Raw genomic sequence first — 22,187 nt, 5'->3', positions numbered from 1 at the left:
GGCCGGGCTGGATTCGAACCCGCCACTTTAGGTGTATGTGGCTGGCGCCTTAGCCACTTGAGCCACAGGTGCCAAGCCTCTGTTCTCACAAAACTCCCTCAAATGCAGCACTTAACCCCACCTGTGTTTACTCGAATGCCTCCTCTCCACTAGATGGCGGAGTCCCACAGGGCAGCCTTGTTCACTTTATCGTCTGCAATTGGCATTTATACAGTTCCTAGGAACATTTGCTTAGCCTGTATATTAATGGGTTTCCTAACTGCTTTTCTTTGCCATAGAAATTAACCAGAAAGTGCATTAAGTATTTTCTAGGATACCTGAATCTTAAATCGAAGTGATTAATGTGATTTACTTTTTACCTGTCCAAAATTTTAATTTCTTTTTTTGTGTGATTTATATCAAAAATTTCTAAGTTTTGACAGTGTGGCTACCATGCTATGATGGTGCAAATAGCATAGGGTTATTAATTATTTTTAAAGCACTGTGAAACAGCTCTTGTTTTGCAAACAATGAGATTTCTACTCAAATGGAGTAAGTATATAACAAATAATAGGCAATCCGTTTCAGCTGGAATTTATATTACACACATTTTAAAAGTCATTTTTCTAGATTTCAAATGTGTGTTAAGCAACAAAAGAATAAAGCTTTTTTAAAGAAATTAACAGCACACAGTCAAGGCATATGGAAACATGCCACTGGGTAGATGTAACCTTGTTGGTTAAATTAAGTAATAATTTCTCACGAGAGAACCTTTGCACTAGGCCGTATGTGGCAAAGTAATGATGATGATGATAAAGGAATACTTGGAGAATCCAAAAATTTAATTTTTTAATTTGAATAATGAAACACTCTGGGTCTTCCATTTATCTTCAAAGAACACATGATGAAGACAAAATGATGTTTTAACATTTTTATTCGTGGTTTAGAAATGATGGACTTAATTTCAATTGTTATACAATTATATTACTTTTTAGAAAGTAAACACAAATTATTTCCCACTAATTTTCTCATCTTTTGAAATGAGAATGATTATGTCTGTTGAATATTATTATTAGGGCCTCACAGATGATATATTTTACACTTTTCACTCTGTGGAGGACAGTCAGCGATCGTCAATGAATCCACTGAGGACCAGAGCAGGCTGCGAGTGTGTCCTGACACAGCACAGAGGCTAGACCGCATAGGCTGGGCTAATTTAGACTCTTAACTTTCCTACTCACTAGCTGTATAATCTGAGCAAATTAGGTAACACCTCTGAGCCTCTGAGTTTTTATGACTACACCAAGGATGTTATTACCCACTTTACGGGATGGTTATGAGATTTAATATATAAAAAGTACCGAGTGTAGTAAATGCCCCTAAACTACTGTTATTTATCTCAAAAATGTCAAGTCCTCCTTTGATCCTTGGCTTGGTACATTTTAATATAAGCCAACAATCTGTGACAACAAAGAATTCCCCTGTCAATCCCTGCATTCCCCAAATTAGCCCAGTGTCATGTTTTAAAGATCTTAAATTTATAGCTGGAGTCTTTCTCAATTTAGGAGACGAGGTCAACACAAACCTGGTTGCATAGTAACCCAAACTGGCTGGCATTTCTATAGCCCTTGACGGCCTTTGTTAATACGTCATCTGCTGGTGTGCATTCACCTCTGTTCTCCCCTCTACGCTACAGCCTCGGTAACTGGGCTTGTGCTCTGGTTCCTGGTTATGATTCCTTTGGACTCTGGTCAGCTAAAGTACCACAAACGCCTGCCTGTATTTCTGGGGTTTGGGGAACCCATTCTTTCATTTGTTTATTCACTTGTCAAGCAATTATAGATCTCTGCTATACACCAGGCACAATGCTAGATGCTTCCAAATTTGCCTAGACCTTGCGAGCCCCTTCTCTCCTTCCTGTCCTCTGGCTAGGCTTTGGGGGCCAAGAGAAATAGAATGCTGTCCCCACTACCTGTGTGGGATCCCAGTTAACGCCAGGTCTCCAATGCTCTCATCGGTACTCGTGACCATTCTGAGTGGCAGTCCTGGTCCACATTAGTCACGTGGCTGCTTCTAGCCCTGTTTTAATCCCTACTTGTAGGTCCAGGCCAATGTCCCAGTAAGCAGCTGATCACGACCATTCCATTTATTTCTGAATCTCCATGTCATTACTCTCATCCACACAGGGCTGACTACAAAAGGATCATAACTTCTCAGATGGGGTTTTGAAGTCAAATTTCCTGGATTAAAGCCTTCTCTCCAATCATTAAAGTCTTAAATGCTTTAAAATTGAATAATTAAAATGATTTCTATGCTTATTACAAAGTCATCACTCTGAATAGGGTCTATTTTTAGACTAGGATCTCAGGATGCCGCTAACAGAAGGGCTATTCCACATTCAAATCTAGTCATATGAGGAAAATTAACATCAAGTCTGAATGTGCTCAAAACTAATACAAAGACTTTGTCTAAGGAAAGAATATTCTCACAAAAGCACTGGAAATTCTTCTGATGGTTTCAGAAATCTGTAATTTTATATACAAAACATTAGTTACTAGTGTTTCAAACAGCATAAATGTTACTCATAATGTGTCCTAGGATTGTACTTTGACATGCTAGAATGGCCTTGTGAGTCAGACAGACTCCAGGGCTAGGTCAGGAGACAGGCCAAGACCTCAGAGCAAGGAACACACTGTCCTGCCCAGTGCTCTCCTCTGCAATCTGGGAACCACTCCTGCTGATCTCAAACACACCATCTACCCAGTCCTATCCTCTGCAATCTGGGAACCACACCTCCTGATCGCAAAGGTGCTCCAGGTCACAGTGCGGGAACAGCCCGGCAGCAAGCATGCTTAAATGTTTAAGTGGAACAAAGTATCTCCACGTGAAGAAAAAAACCTTATATTAATTAAAGTAGTGGCCGTCCTACGGGTTTATCAAATCTTTGAAACTATATGTGAGGGCCAAGTGTAAAAGAGACTTTTGTCCTATTCTGACACAGAGAATGATTACAGCTAATTTTTTTTTTAACCAAAGGAAATCTTCACACTAATCCAATATAGGCGCGTGAAATTAGAAGATTAATAGCTTGTAATAATATTCTTGCACTTGAACTGTGTAGACATCACTGCCAATTATATGGAGATCCCTTCACCTCAAAATGCAATCCCTCTCCTTTTCTGGAACGATTGTTGTATTAAGTTTTAAGGGAGAAAATCATCTTGAGCCCAGGTATCAAGAATATATAGAAAAAAATAGCACACATGCTACAGTTAACAAATCAGAAAAATGTAGATCTTCATATCCTCATGACCCCATAAAATAATATTGCATAGAAGTTAGTGACATGAATTTTTGTCAGATATATTCTGATATTTAAATTTCAGTGAAATTTATAAAGAGAATTACAGTATCACAATTAAACCAGATACCTTTTCAAATCAACGCTATTTAAGTCTTCCTCACTTGGATAAATGTGAGTAAAGATTATTAAGTCATTTATGACATACACATCCCCCCCAAAAGTCCTAAAGTAAACTAGGTATATATGTGTTGAAGCAAGTACCTTACATACACTTATTAGCAAACAATACCTACGACCACCCAATTTATCAAATTTAGCTTTTTTTGAAAAGCTCTTGAATTTTCTACCTCTAATTATTACGCCCTTGATGAGACTCTCAAGACCACACTACTCATTTACTACCGCCAGAATTTTTCTTGCATTTGTAACTCTATAATGTGCTAATTCTTCCTGGTTTGGCTGATACTTAATTTTGCTAGAAAATGCTAAGGCAATGGATACTATTATACATGTTCCCTTGACTGAGTGCAATCATCACTTCTGCATGAAGCTGAGCACTTGGAATAGCAAATGTAATGAATGAGGGTTGAAAACACACTTACCACAGGTTGTAACGGGGCACCGGGCATCATGGCATTGGCTAGTTGCATCTGCTGGGCCAGCATGGCCATGTTCTTCTGCTGAATCAAGTTATTGCGTCCATTTATCTCCAATTGCGTTTTTAAGTGTGGAGGTGGATGAAGATATTTGCAGTTCTCCCTGGAGCAACGACCCTGAGAAAACCAAAAGCAGCAAACATTTTAAAAAAGAATAAAATCAGCAAATTGTAAAAATATAATAACACACATCAGTCCCTTGAGTCTATTATGGGTTTTCATACAATGCACTGTCCACATTAGTTTATTGCGTATTTAGAACACATGATGCAGTTAGTCAAAGAATTACCAAAATGAAGGTTTAAGACATTTGAAAAAGTTTACAAGCTTGAAAAGGCTCACTAATTTTAATTTTAGCATATAATATTTCTAGATTCAACTTTAAAACTCCACATACTTTCTAGGTTTGTACAATACTAAAACAGAGATATCAAATAAAAAATATTAGGCTTATGCCATAATTTCTTCCTGGTTAACGTTGATGAATCCAAAAGAACAGAAAGTTTTATCTATTTTTACTTATATTGAGTTCTTAGGAAAGGAACTTAGAAGACTCCAGGTACATCGTATCTTCGGTAAAATACCTTTACTAGTATCTCATAATAACAAATAGAGCTAAAATTACTACTAAGCCCTATAAACTCAGGCATTAGAAATTTACAGCTGAAAAGAGGAAAATTCCTATGAGTTCTCACTATATATAGGGATTTTAAGTGAAATGAAACACTCGTGAATAATACAGCCTTTCAACTTTCAAAGATAAATGTAGTCTTCATTTCCTAAAAATTATAGAACACTAAGAAATGGACCTATTTACCCTCCCCCAAAATTTACAGCATAAAATAAGTTGCTATTAAAGTTACTATTAAATAAGAAGTACGAATATACCTTCCTTTAGGATAATTCTCTTCATCAAAAATATTAAAGTCTTAATATGACTATTGTATGAAGCACGAGAACCTTATTATTTCACTATAATGTCAAATTTTATTATAGAAAGAAAACCCATCACCCGCCTTGACAACTTCTTTTGCCAGTAAGTCTAATTAAAACTATAAGAGTAAGAAAGATTAATTGAAATCATCTTAAAAAATCAATTTAGAATAATTTGACTTTATACTGTAAAATGACTCAGAAAACTGATGTTTATCGTAAAATCTATCATATCCTCATTTAAATAATCTACTTTGGCTCTTTTTCATTCAGGGTTTTAGGGCTAGCTACACTGGGCTAGTATCACAGTCTATTGCCTGTCTTTTTTTTGAGAAGAGAGTCTCACTCTTTGATGAAACTAGGATACAACGGCACAATCATAGCTCAATGCAGCTTTGAACTCCTGGATTCCTCCTCAGTCTCCCCAAGTAGCTACAGGTGTGTGCCGCCACAGCCAGGTAATTCTTTTTACTTGCTATATTGCCCAGTCTAATCTTGAACTCCTGGCCTCAAGCAATTCTCCTGCCACAGCCTCCCATGATGCTAGTATTAAAGGCATGAACCACCGCATCTGGCTTTGCTGAAATCAGTGAAATCAGTGAAATCAGTAAACAGGACAGTGATACCAAGGACCTTACAGGTCTCAAGAGGTGGGATAGAGGCCTAGCTCCCTCACTTGTTAGCTGCATGAACTGCATTACAAACTAATTTCTTTAAGCTTCATTTATCAAGTACAGAATAGCTCTAAAACCTACATTAATGCCACTAAAATTTAACTTGCTTAACAAATAAAAAAAAGAAAATATTGGCCTGCAAGTAATTTTTTGAGTATTTGTTATGGCTATTGGTACGTTTGCAGAGTAGCATTTACACAGATGTAGTATAGATACATACTCACAATTATGACTTACTCCATATAAAATCATGCTTCCTATATAGGGGGCATGAGCACATAATTTGTAAGAGTATCTTAATGCAAAACAGCCACAGAAACAACAGTCAGAGTTACAAGACAAACCACAGAGTAAGACTGGCCAAAATAAATGAGCCCCCAGATGATACACAGTCTGATTTCAGGGATATCACGGTGAGGTCTCCTAGAGAAAGCCTGCTTTTTCAGTACAAAGAAGAACTTTGCTTTAAGAGAAATTCTTCTCAGTATCTCCACATCCTATTTCTTACTCAAACTGGATTTATTTAAGTGTAGATAAGCAAGGTCATATCCACTGGCAGTTATGGTCCATGCACTCAGGTCAGCTTCTACAGTTCCATAAATAAGAGATAGCCCTGGGCCTTGAATTGGGCTTTGCAAACACTAACTATGGTTTTCATAAGCACTTCATTCCAGTACCTTCCTTGAAAGTATGCCATGCAATCTCTACTACCTATGAACATAGCTCAGATTGAAATAAAAGACAGAAATCTAACTAGCTAGATAGGTTCTTATTAGCTAATTAAGAACAGTTAGCTAGCTAATATGTACTTATCAGTGCATATCAGAACTTTTAATAGAAGCTCAGATGTATGGACTTTACTCTGTATTTACATTTTACTCAGAAAAAATGCCAACTTTAAATGATTGCACTGAGCCCTCACTTTCAAAAAGCTGTGCTCCTAAGATTCAACTGATGCTTTGTGAAAAGTATACAGAATACCAAGCCTCTTCGATGAGTACTCCAAATGTTTCTGATATACCAGAAAACGCTACTAAATATGGTCGTGCAAAACCATGTGAATTTTCATTGACACATTTGGAAAAATAATACAAGTGATATTAGATAAAAGTTTGCGTCCTAGGAAGTTCAAAACTTTTTAAATGCAGACCATACTGCTGAAAAATTGTGGTTCGACAAAATGGTCGGGAATAAGTTAGAACAAACATCCTTCTGTTATTCCTAAAACCACCAGGAGCATACCTTCCTTTGAGAGTTCAGGTAAATGTAACATTGGTACCTTGCTGGCTTCTTCCATCTGAGTCCCTAGCACCACACCTCGATAAGCATTTGCAGAACAAATGCTAATTTCTTATTAAACACTTCAGGATGAGTTCTACTCTAATGCTATTCTAGAGGCAATAAAGATAATAGCATGAAAGCCAACTCTAATATCAAATCTTCATTCTGGGTTGTACTGACCTAATGATGCATTTGTTTAAAGACCACTAATTTAAATATATGATTAAGCTAGGACGATAAAAGGGAAGACAAAGGGGTTTATAAGTTTCACCAGGGAGAAAAGGAGATCTGTGTAAACATGTGACGTATTTAGTGTTCTAAAATCTAGACAATGACAATATTCCAAAAGTCTAAAAGCAGGAAATTCAACCGTATCTTGAGCTACATATACAGATTTTTATGTAGTAGCTATTCTAAATCATTTAGATTTCATCTCAAGATACATTAGGCTGGATTCTAGGATTAATGCAAAAATATAAATACAAAAATGTTTTCATTCAGTTTTTATAGGACAGTTCCACCTATGGCCATAACTGTACAATTTTATAAGCAGCTTTGTTAAAATATCAGCTTTATTATCTACTTGCTGTGTGACCTTGTAGAAGTAAGTGAAATTCTCTGGGGGGTTGTATCTTTTCTGGAGACCAGAAATGAGAGCATCTAACTCATTGCTGCAGCATGAGGGTAAGAAAGACTGCAGGCCAGACCCACACGTGGCACCTGGCAGAGCAGGTAGTCAATAAATGTTAATTATTTTTCTTTCTTAAGTTCACAAATTAATAACAAGCAGGAGCTGCTCAATTTAGCAGCCTGTCTATTAAAAGCACTAAAAATAATGCAGATAAAAAACTCAGGTGCAATTCATGCCAATCAATCAATAATGTAACCCAACCTTGGCCCTTAATCATCACTCTCCATTTGCCACAAACACCAAGATAAAATGCCATTCTGACACACTGCTTGTAGTGTTCTGCTTATGTGCTTTGCTTTGGCTGATTACACGGAAATCCCACTTTCAGAGAGCTGTCTAGCTGACTAGCAGGCCACTTTATAAAGTCATACAATAGATTCCCTAAGCTCTACTCAAGAAGGCTTTTCGATAGAGGATTAAATCAACACAGATTCCAAAGATATCACTGCAGTAAACATACTACGTATTGTAACAGAAAGGAAGAAAGTTAATAAAACATCAGTAAACACACACTATTTTTTCTAACAATTTTTCTGTTTCTTTTAACTAAAATTAACCTATACCCCAAAAGGAAAAAATTGACTCTTGTAGTCTTAAAAATCAGGATGAGACTGGTGGCAGTCATTCCAGAAATCAATTCATAAACTCAACAGTTTTTTGAATTTAAAGTATTAATGCAAAGATTATTTCACGGGTTATTCAAATTGCCACAAATTTTGTGACTATAACAAAAGACGATATATTTAATATGCTTAGATTAACTGTTTAATCCTCAAAATCGGTTCCTGATTCATTTTTAAACATTACAGTTGAATAAGGTATCCTTTTTAATAATATAAGATGTCCAGAAAGTGCGCAATCTGAAATAGCGAATTATTTTAAAGTGCACACAAACTTTACGGACACCCTGTATGTATGTTCATATATAGTACATACGTGCACATATATAAACACTGTATGTAATATAAATAAAAAGGTTTAAATTTTAGAATACAATAGAAGTTAGGTGACTAACAGCAAGACAGAACAAGGATAAAAATGAGGAAAACTAGGAATGGCAATCTAGAGAGATGAGAAAGCTATTTCCTAGCTATTTTTAATACTTAAGAACTAGTTAACAATCAGAAATAAAATAACATCTTACTTAGAAGTTGGCCAGATTTAATAAAACAACAAACAAAATTCTATCTGAAAACTAATCTGACATTTTTAAATACACTTCTTCTACCTAAAAGAAAAGGAATATTGTAATTTATGATGTCAGAGTTTAAAGACACGTGTTATTAAACTGCCAAATGGTAGCTAGGTGGTAAGATTAAAATTACCAAGTCTTACTTGGGTAGAGTCTGGAAATAAAGAAGCAATGAAAAAGCTACAGGAGTGTCAGGTTATATTTATACATCTTTTCCAACTTTCATCGGTAATATTGGTTTGGGGGTATGAACGTTCAAATTAGAACAATTTATCTCAACTGTTAAAACAAAATGAAAATTTCTTTTGGGACAGCTGAGCTATGCAAATGTTGTTGAAGCCAGTGATATTCATTGCTCAGATATTGTTCCAGAAGCTCTGGCTAAAAACTTGGGTTAGTTATCTGTTGAAAACTGCCTTGCTTTGGTGTGTGCCTGGGGGGAGGAGGAGAGCCAGAGAGAGTGAGCTGGCAACCTCCCCGGTGTGTCCTCTTATAAGTACCCTCCCTTCTCACCTCACTTAACCTTATTTGCTCCTTAGAGGCCCCATCTGTGAGCACAGGTCGGCCTACACATGGGGATGAGGGCTTCAATTCAATAGGAATTTTGCAGGGACACACAATTAAAAACAGGTGATAATTCAGCTAATCCAAAGTTATCTGCACATAGCTTTAAATATTTTCACACTTTTAAATGGTAGGAGCTTTTCTCTAAAAATTTCCTCCAGCATAAATCTATTTGTACTCTAAAACCTGAATCAAAAAAAAAAAAAAAAAAGTGGGTGGTTGACCAGTGAATTCTAATTTTGCCAAATTCCAATAACTGTGACTTTTAAAAATATTAAAGGTATAAGCATATGAATTTAAGTGTTTACTTATTTCTCGCATTTAAAATGAAAACAAGTAAAGACCATGACAAACCCGAGTAAATAGTTTCCAAAATAAAATGAATAGCTCCATTTTCTTAAATAAAATACTGGATTGCTGATAAAGAAAAGCAACACTTTCTTAGCTTGCATTTCCCTATAATAAGCATTTTCATGATACTTAAAACTTACATCTATACATCTCCTTTCAGAAAGAAGCTACTGGGTAAGATTAGTTAAGTAGCCAGACAAACACAGAAAAATAATCAAAGATTTCTAATCAACAACTAGAATTCTAGTAGATCCACTGCATAATGTTCTTTTAATTATTACATAGATGCAAATATATGTGTGTTAATTAGGAATATACATTCTTATATATTCACCCAGTTAAGTACCTATCTCTACATCAGTGAAAGTAGTACAAATAGATTTTGCTGTGTTGCACATTTAAGTCATAACATATATGACTTAAAATTTATACTTCATGTTTTATTTAGAAAAACACTTAAGGACTTTTGGAGAACTACAGAATAAAACTGAAAGGGACAGTGAACTATCATTTAGAAAAAAAATTTTAAATAATTAAAATGCACATATTCAATTTTTTCTTATCAAGTTTCCATGGAGAGTTTACTATTTTGATGCTATTGCTTTATTTTAAAAATAGTATACTGTCAGTATAGGTATTTACAATAGGTAAATACTATATACCTTTTACTAGAAAAATTTAAATAGTATGGCAAACTATGATATATGTATATAAATAGTAATTTTTCTATTTTTAATTTTCAAATATTCATGACTCTTAACCCAGTTGAGTTATTAGGATTTTTTATTACATAATTTCCTAGATTTAATGTCATAGCACTCTTGTAGTTATTTCATAGTTTTATCAACTTGAAAGGAAGAAGCTATATACTACTTAAACCAACTACAAGTCGTTCTGTTTAAATTTTCTCATTGTTCTTTCAAGTGCTATCAGAAACAAAAATACTTAGCATTTCTATCAAAGGTAAAGAAAGGAGTTAATTCTTTTATTCCGCTTGGTAGGTCATCTCTAGTCTTCTGAAATTAACATAAAGCACATATAGGAATCCTAATCAATATTTATACCTTAACTTTCCTAATGTAAATTGCTATTTCTTAATCCAATCAGCATAACACCCAGTGCACGGAGCTCAATTTAACCACAAGCACTGGGAGAGCTTTCCTCTACCATAGATTGAATAAACAGTAGAAATTTATGAACATATTTTCATTTAAATATTCTTTTTTTCAATTATTCAGATATAGAATATATTTTCAATTGAAACACAATATAAGGCAAATTTAGATATTTTTCCCCTGTCTGACACAACAAAAAGTTAATATTCACCTACCCAATAGGGCTTAACAATTGAGATTGTCAGTTAAAGAAGAGAAAGACACACACAGCCTAATGAGTTTAAATTTCTGATTTTACCATGGCCGGAAAGAATGTAAGAGAATATAACAGATTCCATTTAACAGGCATTAAACATTTTTCCATCAACATCTAATCTGATCTCAAACAGATTTTTGGTTGACTTTTCTAGCTACTTAAAGAGCCCTCTCAAGTATTCAGTAGCTGTTCTGGGCACGATTTTGTAGAACATTCCTAAGTTTGATGATGAAATTTCATGGATATTAAAAACCAATAGCGACATTTACAATATCCCAAAATACCCAACAGCTGACGCAACATCAACGCACTCTTACTCAAACAGCAGGATACTATGACTTTTTTTCCCAGAGAACACAAGCACTTAATTGCACAACTCCCATTAATCATCTTGAAAATGGCGTAACTGAAACTCTACACTTGTAGATAATTATTACGTAATGCACTGGAGTCAAGGTAGCTGCCTCCAAGGTGGGAAGAAAGGGAGAGCAGGAACTGATCACATACATGTTCTTAGGACAGAAATGCCACTTCTTCCTCTAGCAGCTTTTGTCTGTGAGGGATACATACAATTGCTACGGCAACAGTTATATCAGCGTACAATTTTAGCAGAGAGTCATATGAAGAAATCTTAACCTCCTCAGAGAGAGCCTACGAAGATCTATTTAGAGGAGCTTGTGATGGGATATCGTAAGAAGAAACGGTCTTGCTTTTTTTCTTATACCTATGGGCTCCTCTATTCCATAGAATCCCGTAGAAGTGCACAGCCACTGTTAATGCTGTGAAGGGTTTAACTGTGCCTACTGTCTGCCACTATTCCACATTCTTCATGAGTTCCAAAGATGGATTTGACCAACATCCCTGAGCCAAAGCAGTCTCCATGACCTTGTGAAAGCCCAGTGACATTTGGTAGGTGCCAGCCTCACTAAACAGTCCAACATTTGTTGGCTTTGTTTTTATAGCATCATAAAATTGGAAATGCCAGATCACTGTGTTTCTGTTATTTTTTTTTCAATCGCTTCTTTATTTATTTTATTTTGGTAAAGCAACTGTCAAGACTTCTAAGCTGTTCTGAAGTTTTATGACATCCAAATCAGATACTCTTCAATCTTGGCTAATAATTAAAAGCCTTAACATTTACATAATAAAATTCGGTGCTCTATTTGTAGAGCATGCCTTTCAATTGAGAAACGCAGAATGTTTTACAAATAGTACACAGTTCGTCACCGTAGCATCAGTAGGTAGATTACAGCATGACTTCCTTTATCGTATTTCTATGACTTGTCTGAGAATAAAAAGGAGGTAAACGTAAATTACATGCATACAATTTTTCTTCTAACACAATCTCTCAAAGGCTTGTTTAAGTAGTTCTTTACAGACCTATGCCAGTTCCCAGTATATTTGCAAAGCAAAATTTCTTCAAACCTTTCCCCCCTCCATGAAGTACTGATTCAAACCCCAAAGATGTATTGTTGTTATAATAGAGGAATTATAAAACCCACCCTACACAGCTTCCTGTGTTCTAGGCACTGTTTTAATTTACCTGGTTCCCATGATCCTCTCACCAACTTACAGTGGCTGTAACACTTTACTCGAGGACAGACACGGTAAGTGACTTCCCCAGTGTCACTTAACTGAACCCAGGCAGTCTAACCAGAGTCAGTGCTTCTCCTCATTGTGCTAGTGATCAGTAGTCACAAATCCAATCACCTCACTAGATCATCTTGAAAGGTACTGAGTTTTTTTAATAACCTCTGACTGCTCATACTAGAAACATGATTCTAAATCAGAACCAAATGGAGGTTTCAACCCCCTTGGAGTCAGGCAAAGGAAAATATTTTTCACAACACAAGCAACTCATTTTAGAGACGCCTAATCCACATAGCATTACTAAAATGTGATAGAAAAAAAAATTAGGCAATTTTGTAAATTTTAGTTTAGCTGTCATTCTTTTTTATTCTCCCTCAGAAGGACCAGTATTATAGGATCAACAGTAAAAAATAATAACACCAGGCAGCGCCTGTGGCTCAAAGGAGTAGGGCGCCGGCCCTATATACCAGAGGTGGCAGGTTCAAACCAAGCCCTGGCCAAAAACAATAAAAAATATAATAATAATAACACCAAACAAGATTAAACTGTTGCTTCAGATTATCTATTTCAATAAGAGACCTAGTGAGGCTAACGATTCTTGGATTATCTGGGTATGCCACTGGCCTGGCCCCTTAGATTCAGATATATCATGATTTATGAAAAGTTCTTTCATATATAATTAAAGATAGAAGGTTAGGTAATAATATAGGATAGTTTCAAGGAGCAAATATTTTATTAGAAATAAAAAGAAATCTGAGAGTTAAAACATTTGTACCCACAATACCCTACATATGCTTATAAATATGGAAAAGTAAACCCTGTTTTTAGAGCTCTAAAGTTATATCTATTATTTACTCACAAACATCCAAGTATAATATTATGTAATGTGTTTCCATTAATTACGTTACATGACAATATTTCTACTGTCAATCTTCCATCAAAGTCTACTAGATAGGATAGGATATATTAAGTATATAATTAGTACTTAAATACTTTTCTGAACTGTAACTAATGTCTAAAATTTGGGCCGCCATTTATATGTAGAAATCACTATATTATGTTGGTCTCCCATCTTTTTTGACACCTCATTGCTTTTGCCAAATATCAAAGACCCTTCCCATTCCCCACCTTTTTACTGGCACTCCTTCATAGACCTGTGGGATTCCCTGTTGGAAAACAAATGCGTTCATTTTCTGCCCTCCCAAATCCTGCCTCAAGTCCAGCCATAAAATGCTGCTGCTTCCCATTATCCACAATGACAGAGCAGGAAGAAAGGTGAGAGGACGAAGGCCCTCCCCACTGCTGATCACTTTGTCCTCCAGACAGATCAACTTTGTACTTGAACAGAATGTGCTCCGTGACACGGGCTCCGTCCCTCTGGGGAAAGCACTTCTCTCCCACTTCCTCCTGGACAGTTCGCTAAAATTGTGCACAGCCATCCGCTTTCCGTCAGAACTGAGGCTGCGGTGAGGAGGAAGACAGTTGGCTCACGTGCCTAGAAAAGTCTCTATTCGATGCTTGCTGTAGCAGTGTAATCAGGAAGGGTAGGGAAAAAAATCTCGTGAAGTAAAAAAGCAGTGATCACAACAGAGGTTATCTGACACTACCTCCTCCTCTGCACCCCAGCCCCAAGGGACTTCCATTACTTTCTAGGGCAGTTCCCTAAATATAGAAAGAAAGAAAAATATAAGCAAGAAACTGTAAACTTTACCTAAAAATTATTAAAGGAAATAAAACAGGAAGGTCTCAGGATGTCAGACACAAGTAACCGTAGGTGACTATACACTGTGGAACGTCTACAAAGTATCTGCAGATGAGTTTCTAAGTCAGAAGAGCTTAAAGCCATCCCATGAGCAGGGGCACTTGAAAAACTGTAGTCAGGGCAAGGTGCTGTGTCCTAAGTGGCCATCACACGCTGCAAAGCTTATTCTGAAGTGCTTAGGTACGATGAGAAGTATGGAGATGTTGGGCCTCACAGGAACGTCAGCCATGGCAACACCATTCCTTTAACTAGCCAGAGTGTGAAAGTGAGAAGGAAAAGCAGACGGCTGGCACGTGATGTTTTTATTTTTATTTTTTTTTTCCTTGCTATCATACCAACAACATTTAGGCTGAAAGCCCAGACCTGATAGGGTGCATTCAGCGGGTAAAGGAACATATCATATCTGTGATTTTTCACATTCTCTACCTCTGCTTAAAGCAAGTGGCTGTTCTGAGAAGTGGTTATTTGATCTTGCACAGCCCTCACCCAGGGCCGTGCCCTGTTTACATGCCTGCCTTCCCAGTCCTGGCCTCCAGAAGGCGGCTCATGCCCCAACCCTCCTGGACTTACCCACCTATGCGGGGCCACTCGAGCCCAGGAAGGGTCTGCCCAGTGAATGAGTCTGACTTGACTTCAGAGCAGTTCTCAAACATTTCCTCTGCATCTTTTCCAGGGTCTCCACTAACCCAGCCACATTTTCTCTTCTTTCCGATACACTTTCCTTCTGGCCTAGTCGCCTGCCGTTTGCGTGTTTCTCTGCAGGTAACTTCCTACTATTGCTGTCCAAGCATGACTTTATGCCTCTGCTCTCACCCAACTAAGAAATAGGGTCACTTCTTGGATGTATCTGCATCCCAAGCTTGTAAGCTTATCATGTACACATGCCTTAAAGATACGCAGAGAAACAGTCCCAGGACTTCACATAAAATAAGCAATACAGCCCAGCTCAATAGCTGAAGGTCATACCAACTGAAATCAGAAAGCTGTTTATTCAAATCCCAACTTTGATTCATGTATTTGTCAGCAGTGAGGCTTTGGCTTAACGATTCAACCTTACTCAGCATCCTTTTCTTAGAAAGATGAAGGTAGGGATGCCACGCAAGGTATGATGTGAGTGTTAAATGCGGGAATGAATGAGGGCCTAGCTCCAGGAGGGTCTGGTACTCAGTACGTGGTAATGACTGGGCTGCTCACTCTCCTAGCATGCTCTCCAATTCAAATCTACAGTCTATGAAAGATCACATAGCATGCTCTCCAATTCAAATCTACAGTCTATGAAAGGTCACATAGCCAGGAGCCGGGAAGAACTGGCTTCCCTGGAGCTCCCTCTCCTAGCAGCGATGGAACCTCATGCGGTACTCAATCTCCTTGCCCAACCAGTATCTCTGCCTGTGAAACTGTGTATAAGTCACAATAAGTCCAAGAGAGTGGCTGGAGAAAGCTTGCCTAGTGCCAATAAGAATCACTTCATGTCCATTTATTTTACCAGTAAGAAACCGGGCATCTGTATCTTAAAAGGGGTTGATAATAAAAAGGAGTCCTTTCCATAGGTTAAATTCGATTATGGAGAGTGACTCTTTTCAGATGTTCTGTGGAAACGGACTCTTTCATCTGCCCTCTTGTCATCTTCTTTCCTTTCTCGCCAGGTAGAATAAACTCACGATAGTGAATTCAGCACCTGTCAAATCGTGTTATACTTAATTTCTGCAAAGCTGTCTCCGCTTCTTGATTAAGACTTTGTTAAAGACAGGACTGAACCTCTTTTAGCAGCCTAACACATTTTAGTAAATATCTGTAGAATGACTGCACTTTATTTCTGGGTGTCCCAACTACCACGTCACTTGACCACACAGAAGGCCTATGACTGTTCAGAGTAAGTAAAAAATACCTAAACTTAACCTCCACCCCCAGCCCAATTCTGAAACTCTGACTTAGTTAGTTCTGGCCGGGTCCCAGGCTCAGATGTATTTTAAAGCCTCCCCCAGTTTATCCTAGTGACTGCTACTTGATGAACACCAGTTCGTCCGTTTACGCTGATACACATTCTCATGTGCGCGGCAGCCACGGCCACAACCTTTTCCAGAGTTCTTTTAAATCCAGGTTTCAGCAGTGGCTTCAGGATAATTGATAATGTTCTCTGTCAGTTAACGGATACTTCTGTTTTTAAACTGCCTGTTTTCTAAAGAGCTCCTTTCATATACAGTGTGAGAAAGAACATGCAAGGGCAAGGGACTGTCTAAAAAGAGCTGCTGCTGTCCTTTGTTCCCAAGGGCATATCATCCTGCAGAAGGTGTGACGACTAGAAACACCTGCGTGACCTCAGGGTTATTTCCAAACTCGTTCACAGGAGCCGAATGATTTCAAGATAAAAAAAAAAACAAAAAAAAAAACAAGGAGGTGGGCCCCACAGTATCAACGTACCCATGAAAGCCGTGAAGTATTCTTTTCCTCATATACTCCACATAGATAGCACACCTGTGACACGGAGGATTGGTGATATTTATAGCGTATTAGATGAGCAATTATTAGGTCCTGCACAATTTGGTTCCCTTATCACTCATTGAGAGCTGTAAGTCTTAGGCAGTTTCTATGTTAATTTGTAACTTATAACTTGACGATAAATTCTCTAAACTCAGTATTTTCATAGCTTCAGTAAATATTTATAGAAGTAAACTGACATAAATTTTCAAGTAAGGAGTTAAGTCTCAATGAGACTACTGATATTTGCTCTGGATGACAATTATTCTGTTCAGAATCCTCAGACTCCTCTGAAAAGGTAATTACAACATCTATTGTTAAGTCTCACGACAATATCTATGATTTATCCTAATGCCAATCTGATGAGGATACTCTGATTAGTCTCATAAATGAGGAAGTACAAGTTTCTGGAGGGTAAATACCCACCATGAAATGGCTCAGCAATATTAACTCGTGAAGGTGGAAAACACTGGTGATGTCAGGGTCAGCATGCTTCCCACCAGTGGGTCCCTAAGTGAAGGTAGTCTAAATAGTCTAGGGAGTGAACACGACTTGTTGTTTGTTTCCAGATATAATAAATGATTTCACTATAATGCACACACAGAAAAATAACTGATAATGTGGTTCTCCCTTAAGAAGTAATCAAAAATTAAATAAGAAGTCTCTTCTGTGTTTCTCAGAATAATACCACAGCATACTGATGCCACGGAATTGTTCTAAAAAGAGCTAGATTTATATTTAGATCACAAATATAGTATGTGTGCACGCACACACATAAGAAAGCAGAACAGAACAATTAATTCATTGTCTTTTAAGCTAAAGGAAAAAGGACATAAATGGTTAGGAAGGAAGAAAGAAGAAATGGTCTTGCCTTGAATATACTATTTTACACCAAGTCTTAATATTGTGTAGAATAACTCATGTTTTTATTCACCTATTACGTGACCAGACCTCTCATGTGCCCTGTGCTATGGGACAGTAGAGATACAAGATAAATTAGACACGTACCCTAGGAAGGGACATAGGCATGCACATAAATACCTAGCTCATACGGCTGCAGGCAAAGAGTGTCATAAGAGACTTTTAGATAAAGCATTCTCATAATGTTCAAGAAAAAGGGAAAACTTCCACTTAGCTATCAGATAATAACTTCAGGAAGAAGTGGAATTTATACATGAGGAGCTGAAATGGATATGCAGGTAGAAGAAATGGCATAAATTGAGACATCAACGACAAGTAATAGATTTGTGAGAAGAGCAGCGGGACATAGTTTGAAAAGCAGCTAAGCCTCGCTGGGGGAAGGTTTTAGTGCTATGTTAAAGACTTCCTACTTCCTTATGTAGGCCAGGGAGGGGCCCTGGATGGGCCAGGAAGGACATTAGCAAAGCTGTACTTCACGTGTTCATCCAACAGGAGTGTAAGAGGCCTCAAGCGCCACGAGCCTGGAGAGAGGAGACCAATTAGGCACTTAGGTCAACAGTCCAGGCAAGAAGGAGCTCAGACTTTACCATTCTCCAGATACTAATCCCAGACCCAGCTCTTCGTGATTTGCTCTCTAAGATATACTAACATACACACACACACACTCCATATTCTGGCTACAAGAAATTGAACAGACACATAATCTCTTGCACCAGATATAACTTTAAATTTTCCCCATGTAGATCTAGCTACTAAAATACTCAACCCTCTTCTCTCTCTTTTTTGTTTTTTGGGTTTTGTTTTTGTGTGTGTGTATTTGTTTGTTCTGCTTCCCAGCTAACTTCTAGTTAGAGTTAGGGTCACAGGTAAATGTCCTGCCCTCCAGGAAATTTTCTTTAAACTTTTAAGTCTTAGTTAAATGCTGATTCTGGAGCATTCACTGTATTTTATCATCGCTGCTTGCCAGGACCTGTTGGCATCACCACACCAGGCTTAACGTGGGTAAGAACCATGACTACATACTTTGCATCTGAGGTCCCCAAAATTGAGAACACAGAGAAGAGCGATGGGCTCATAGCAAGGGTTAACTCGAACAGAAAGGGAACGTAAACAAAGGTGTCTATAAAGCAGACTACACATTACATAACAGACATATAATACATGCCCAGAAGGTTCATGTTAAAATCGCACACGAACTTGATGGACACTGTATATAATATACACGTATTTATAACTCTATATCTAATGGCAAACACAGTGGCTTTTCCAAGTGGCATTCCATTCTAATAGTAATGTTTTAGAAATGAAATAAGCTTTATTATTTTCCAATCTTTCGCAACTTTACAGCAAATAACTGGACCAACTATCAGTCTTTCTGTGTTTTATTGTTTGCTTTATACCAGAATGAGAACTGGACTTCACATTACAATTACATCAGAAAACAATAAATCCTATTTATAATCTTGATCACAAATTGGAAAATTTTACCTATATGTTTCATTATACATGGTGGGTATCTTGGCAAAAGGTCTACAGTACTGTTCAAAAAATGTGCCAATAAAATAAAATGGTTTTTCTTTTCAATTGTAATATTTCAGTTAACCTTAAATTTTTCCTAATCTATGAAAGACAAGAAAACTGGCTGGTAACCAACGGACTGCTCATGCAAACGAAAAGTTCACTTTTGCCCCGTGTTCTTCTAATAGTAGCTCATATAGATAATTTTAATGTATCTTTTCTCAATGTGATATATTCAGATACAATATCTGAAAATAATAATTTACTATCCATCCTAAACCATATCATGAAAAAAACATGAAAGGGCTTTTTTTTTTTTTTTACTTAAATACATTTATAAAGCTGTAAATTGTCAGTAGCTATATTATGCATGCCTATTATCAATCATTTCAGTTAGCAGATCTTGGGATGGCAATGTTCTTATCTCTAAGATTGTCAAAAGCTGAAGAAACAGATCATACATTTTAGCAGTACATCCCATCCTAGTATATGGCTTTAACAGCAGTGACATATATTTTCTCTTTGTATTACTGTCCAGGCAGCTTACTCTTCATTTTGACTATACATAAAAATAGGTTTATATCCCTAGGAGATTTTCTTTTAATCTATTTCTATCCATCCTCCATGTAAAAACATTGGTTAATTCACACTTCATAGTGAAGATGACTGAACAATATATACTTATAGAAAAACTGAACTCATTAAGGGAATGCAAGACTAATCATTGTTTGGCTATATCAGACTTAATCCAAGGTGGCACAGCTGCCTGAAATGTTCAAGTCGGTTAGCAAGGTAAGCTAGTACACAAATGTTCTCCGTGAAATGTATTATGCACTAAAAATGGTCAAGAAGAAAAAAATAGACTTAACAATTAGGACTATCATTTGATAAATTGTGTTAAGAGTTGGCCCGTATATGAACAAAATTTTAAAACAATTATATTACTCTGTAAAGAAATGAAAAGGTACTCATCACTCCATTAATCTTGAAGCAATAACATAATCTTTTTATAAATTATGTCAACATTTTTACAAAACTATGAACATAATAGTTAAGGTGAGAAAACTACAGATGATGAAGGGGAAAACATCTCCATTCATTGTCTATACTTTTCCAAAAGAGCAATGGACGTAATCTAATCTCAAAATCTCCCAGAGGCAGGCTCCACCTGACACCTGCCACTCTTTAGTTTCTTTACAGCACTTGTAATTCCTGCAATTATGTTGCTTATAAATGTGTATTTTTACTGACTGATTCCTCCACTAAGGATGCAGATCCACGAGGGGAGGGGTCTTGTTTCCCCCAGCTCAGAGTAACTAACGGAAAGAATAAATCATCCGTAACTCTGCCACCAACTTTATAATGTGAGTACTATTATTACTCTGCACTGGGCTGACAGGGATTCAGAGATCATGTGAAATTAAATAAACTGTGCAAGGTCACAGGACAATTAAAATGACAGAGACATCTGCCAGGTTCCTATATACTGTATAAACAAATGTGGCAGGTTATCTTCAGAACTAAAATAATATCAAGTTGAAATTCAAACAGCTACTGATTTAAAAAAAAAAAAAGCTAGTGATGTTTAAAATGTCACAATTAAGAAAACAATCTGCAGAAAACTCTTCAGGGTATACAAGTACAGTCAGAGAAATCTTAAAGCTTTCGGGAGAGTGCACATTTAATTAAACTATGTATTTCATACTAATTGACTATGACTTTTTTTTTTTGCAAATTGTAAACAACTTGTCTGTTACCCTCTGTGAAGACTGTGTTTTGCCCCAAAGTATTAGTGCTGTTACTACAAAAGACAGTAGCCGCTTTCAGTGGTTCTCAGTTTGCATGAAACTATAAAGAAAATGTATCTGATGATGCTGGTTTTAAAAATGGTAGGTTCACCTGGAAAAACCAGGCAGGATGAACTGAATGTCAGTGATAAAAATAGAGTCCTAAATAAATCGGTTACTCTCAATTATTGCCAGAGAAGCTTCACAAGTTAAGCACTACTTTTTCAGTAGTTTTCTTAGGAAAAGATTATTTCAAACAACTTTTACCTCTTACTAAAATTAATAATACCTATGAGTATCAGAAAGAAATGACTGGTATGGGGAAAAAATTTCTACAAAGAACTGGCGAAGGGGAAGGGGAAGTTACCTGGTGTATCCACACATTAGTTAATCCTCTATTCTTTACTTCTGTCCATTGATAGGTACATATTGGATGTATTTTTGCTTATCGTTATGCTGGATAACACAGGATAGAACAAGAAATACAAAACGCAATTCCAATTGGTAAAGAGAGTTAGATACAGAAGACGTCAGTGGAAGATGATCCTCAAGAAAAAGTATAAATAAAGGTGGGATGAAATGGCCGAAGGCTATTCTCTGAGACCCGAGAAGATGCATACCTCACCCCACCATTCATTCTTTTTAAGAAGGCCAGTCAGTGGCTTTCTCACCTAGTGGTTCGGTTTGGTTTCCAGAGATTTGTTTTTGCTGCCATTTGAGGATAGGTCCAAATCTCAAAAAGAGAAAGACCTAAAATTATCATGCCCATTAACCAAGGACTCTGAAACACGCGATCAGTGTTGGATGTCAAAATATTCTAAGATAGATTCCAGCTGCCAAGCCAGTACGTGGTTCTGCACTGTATTACAGATTTAAAAGCTAATCAGTGGCTGGAGAACCACTCTAAATGCAGTTTACTGGGAATGCAATGTCTCTTTTTGCCAGTAGTTCAGAGCTATCTCTCAGACAGGTATATATATGTATACACACATACAAGGAGGAAAGATTTCAGGGAGTAATGACAGAGGCTAGGGAGACAGACCAGTAGGAGTTGGGTGGGAGGCCAAAGATGTTTACGTAAAGAAGTTCTGCTACCCTCTTATGGCAGAGATTATGGGCTGCTTGTGGGAGTTCC

General features: G+C 37.1%; 1 protein-coding gene across 11 annotated transcripts in view; it reads right to left on the bottom strand.

Moving 5' to 3' along the window:
* MBNL1 (muscleblind like splicing regulator 1) overlaps positions 1-22,187 on the bottom strand; it is a 200,638-nt gene that overhangs the window by 35,094 nt on the left and 143,357 nt on the right. For all 11 annotated transcript variants that reach the window (XM_023515662.1, XM_023515667.1, XM_023515661.1 and 8 more), the window contains one exon: positions 3,886-4,056. In XM_023515662.1, coding sequence (XP_023371430.1) covers positions 3,886-4,056 — 171 coding nt within the window. The remainder of the gene's footprint in view (positions 1-3,885; positions 4,057-22,187) is intronic.

The sequence above is a fragment of the Otolemur garnettii genome, unplaced genomic scaffold (genome assembly GCF_000181295.1).
Source record: "Otolemur garnettii isolate 467f Iridium unplaced genomic scaffold, OtoGar3 scaffold00076, whole genome shotgun sequence".
NCBI classification, from domain to species: domain Eukaryota; kingdom Metazoa; phylum Chordata; class Mammalia; order Primates; family Galagidae; genus Otolemur; species Otolemur garnettii.
This window is presented reverse-complemented; position numbering and strand designations above follow the sequence as displayed.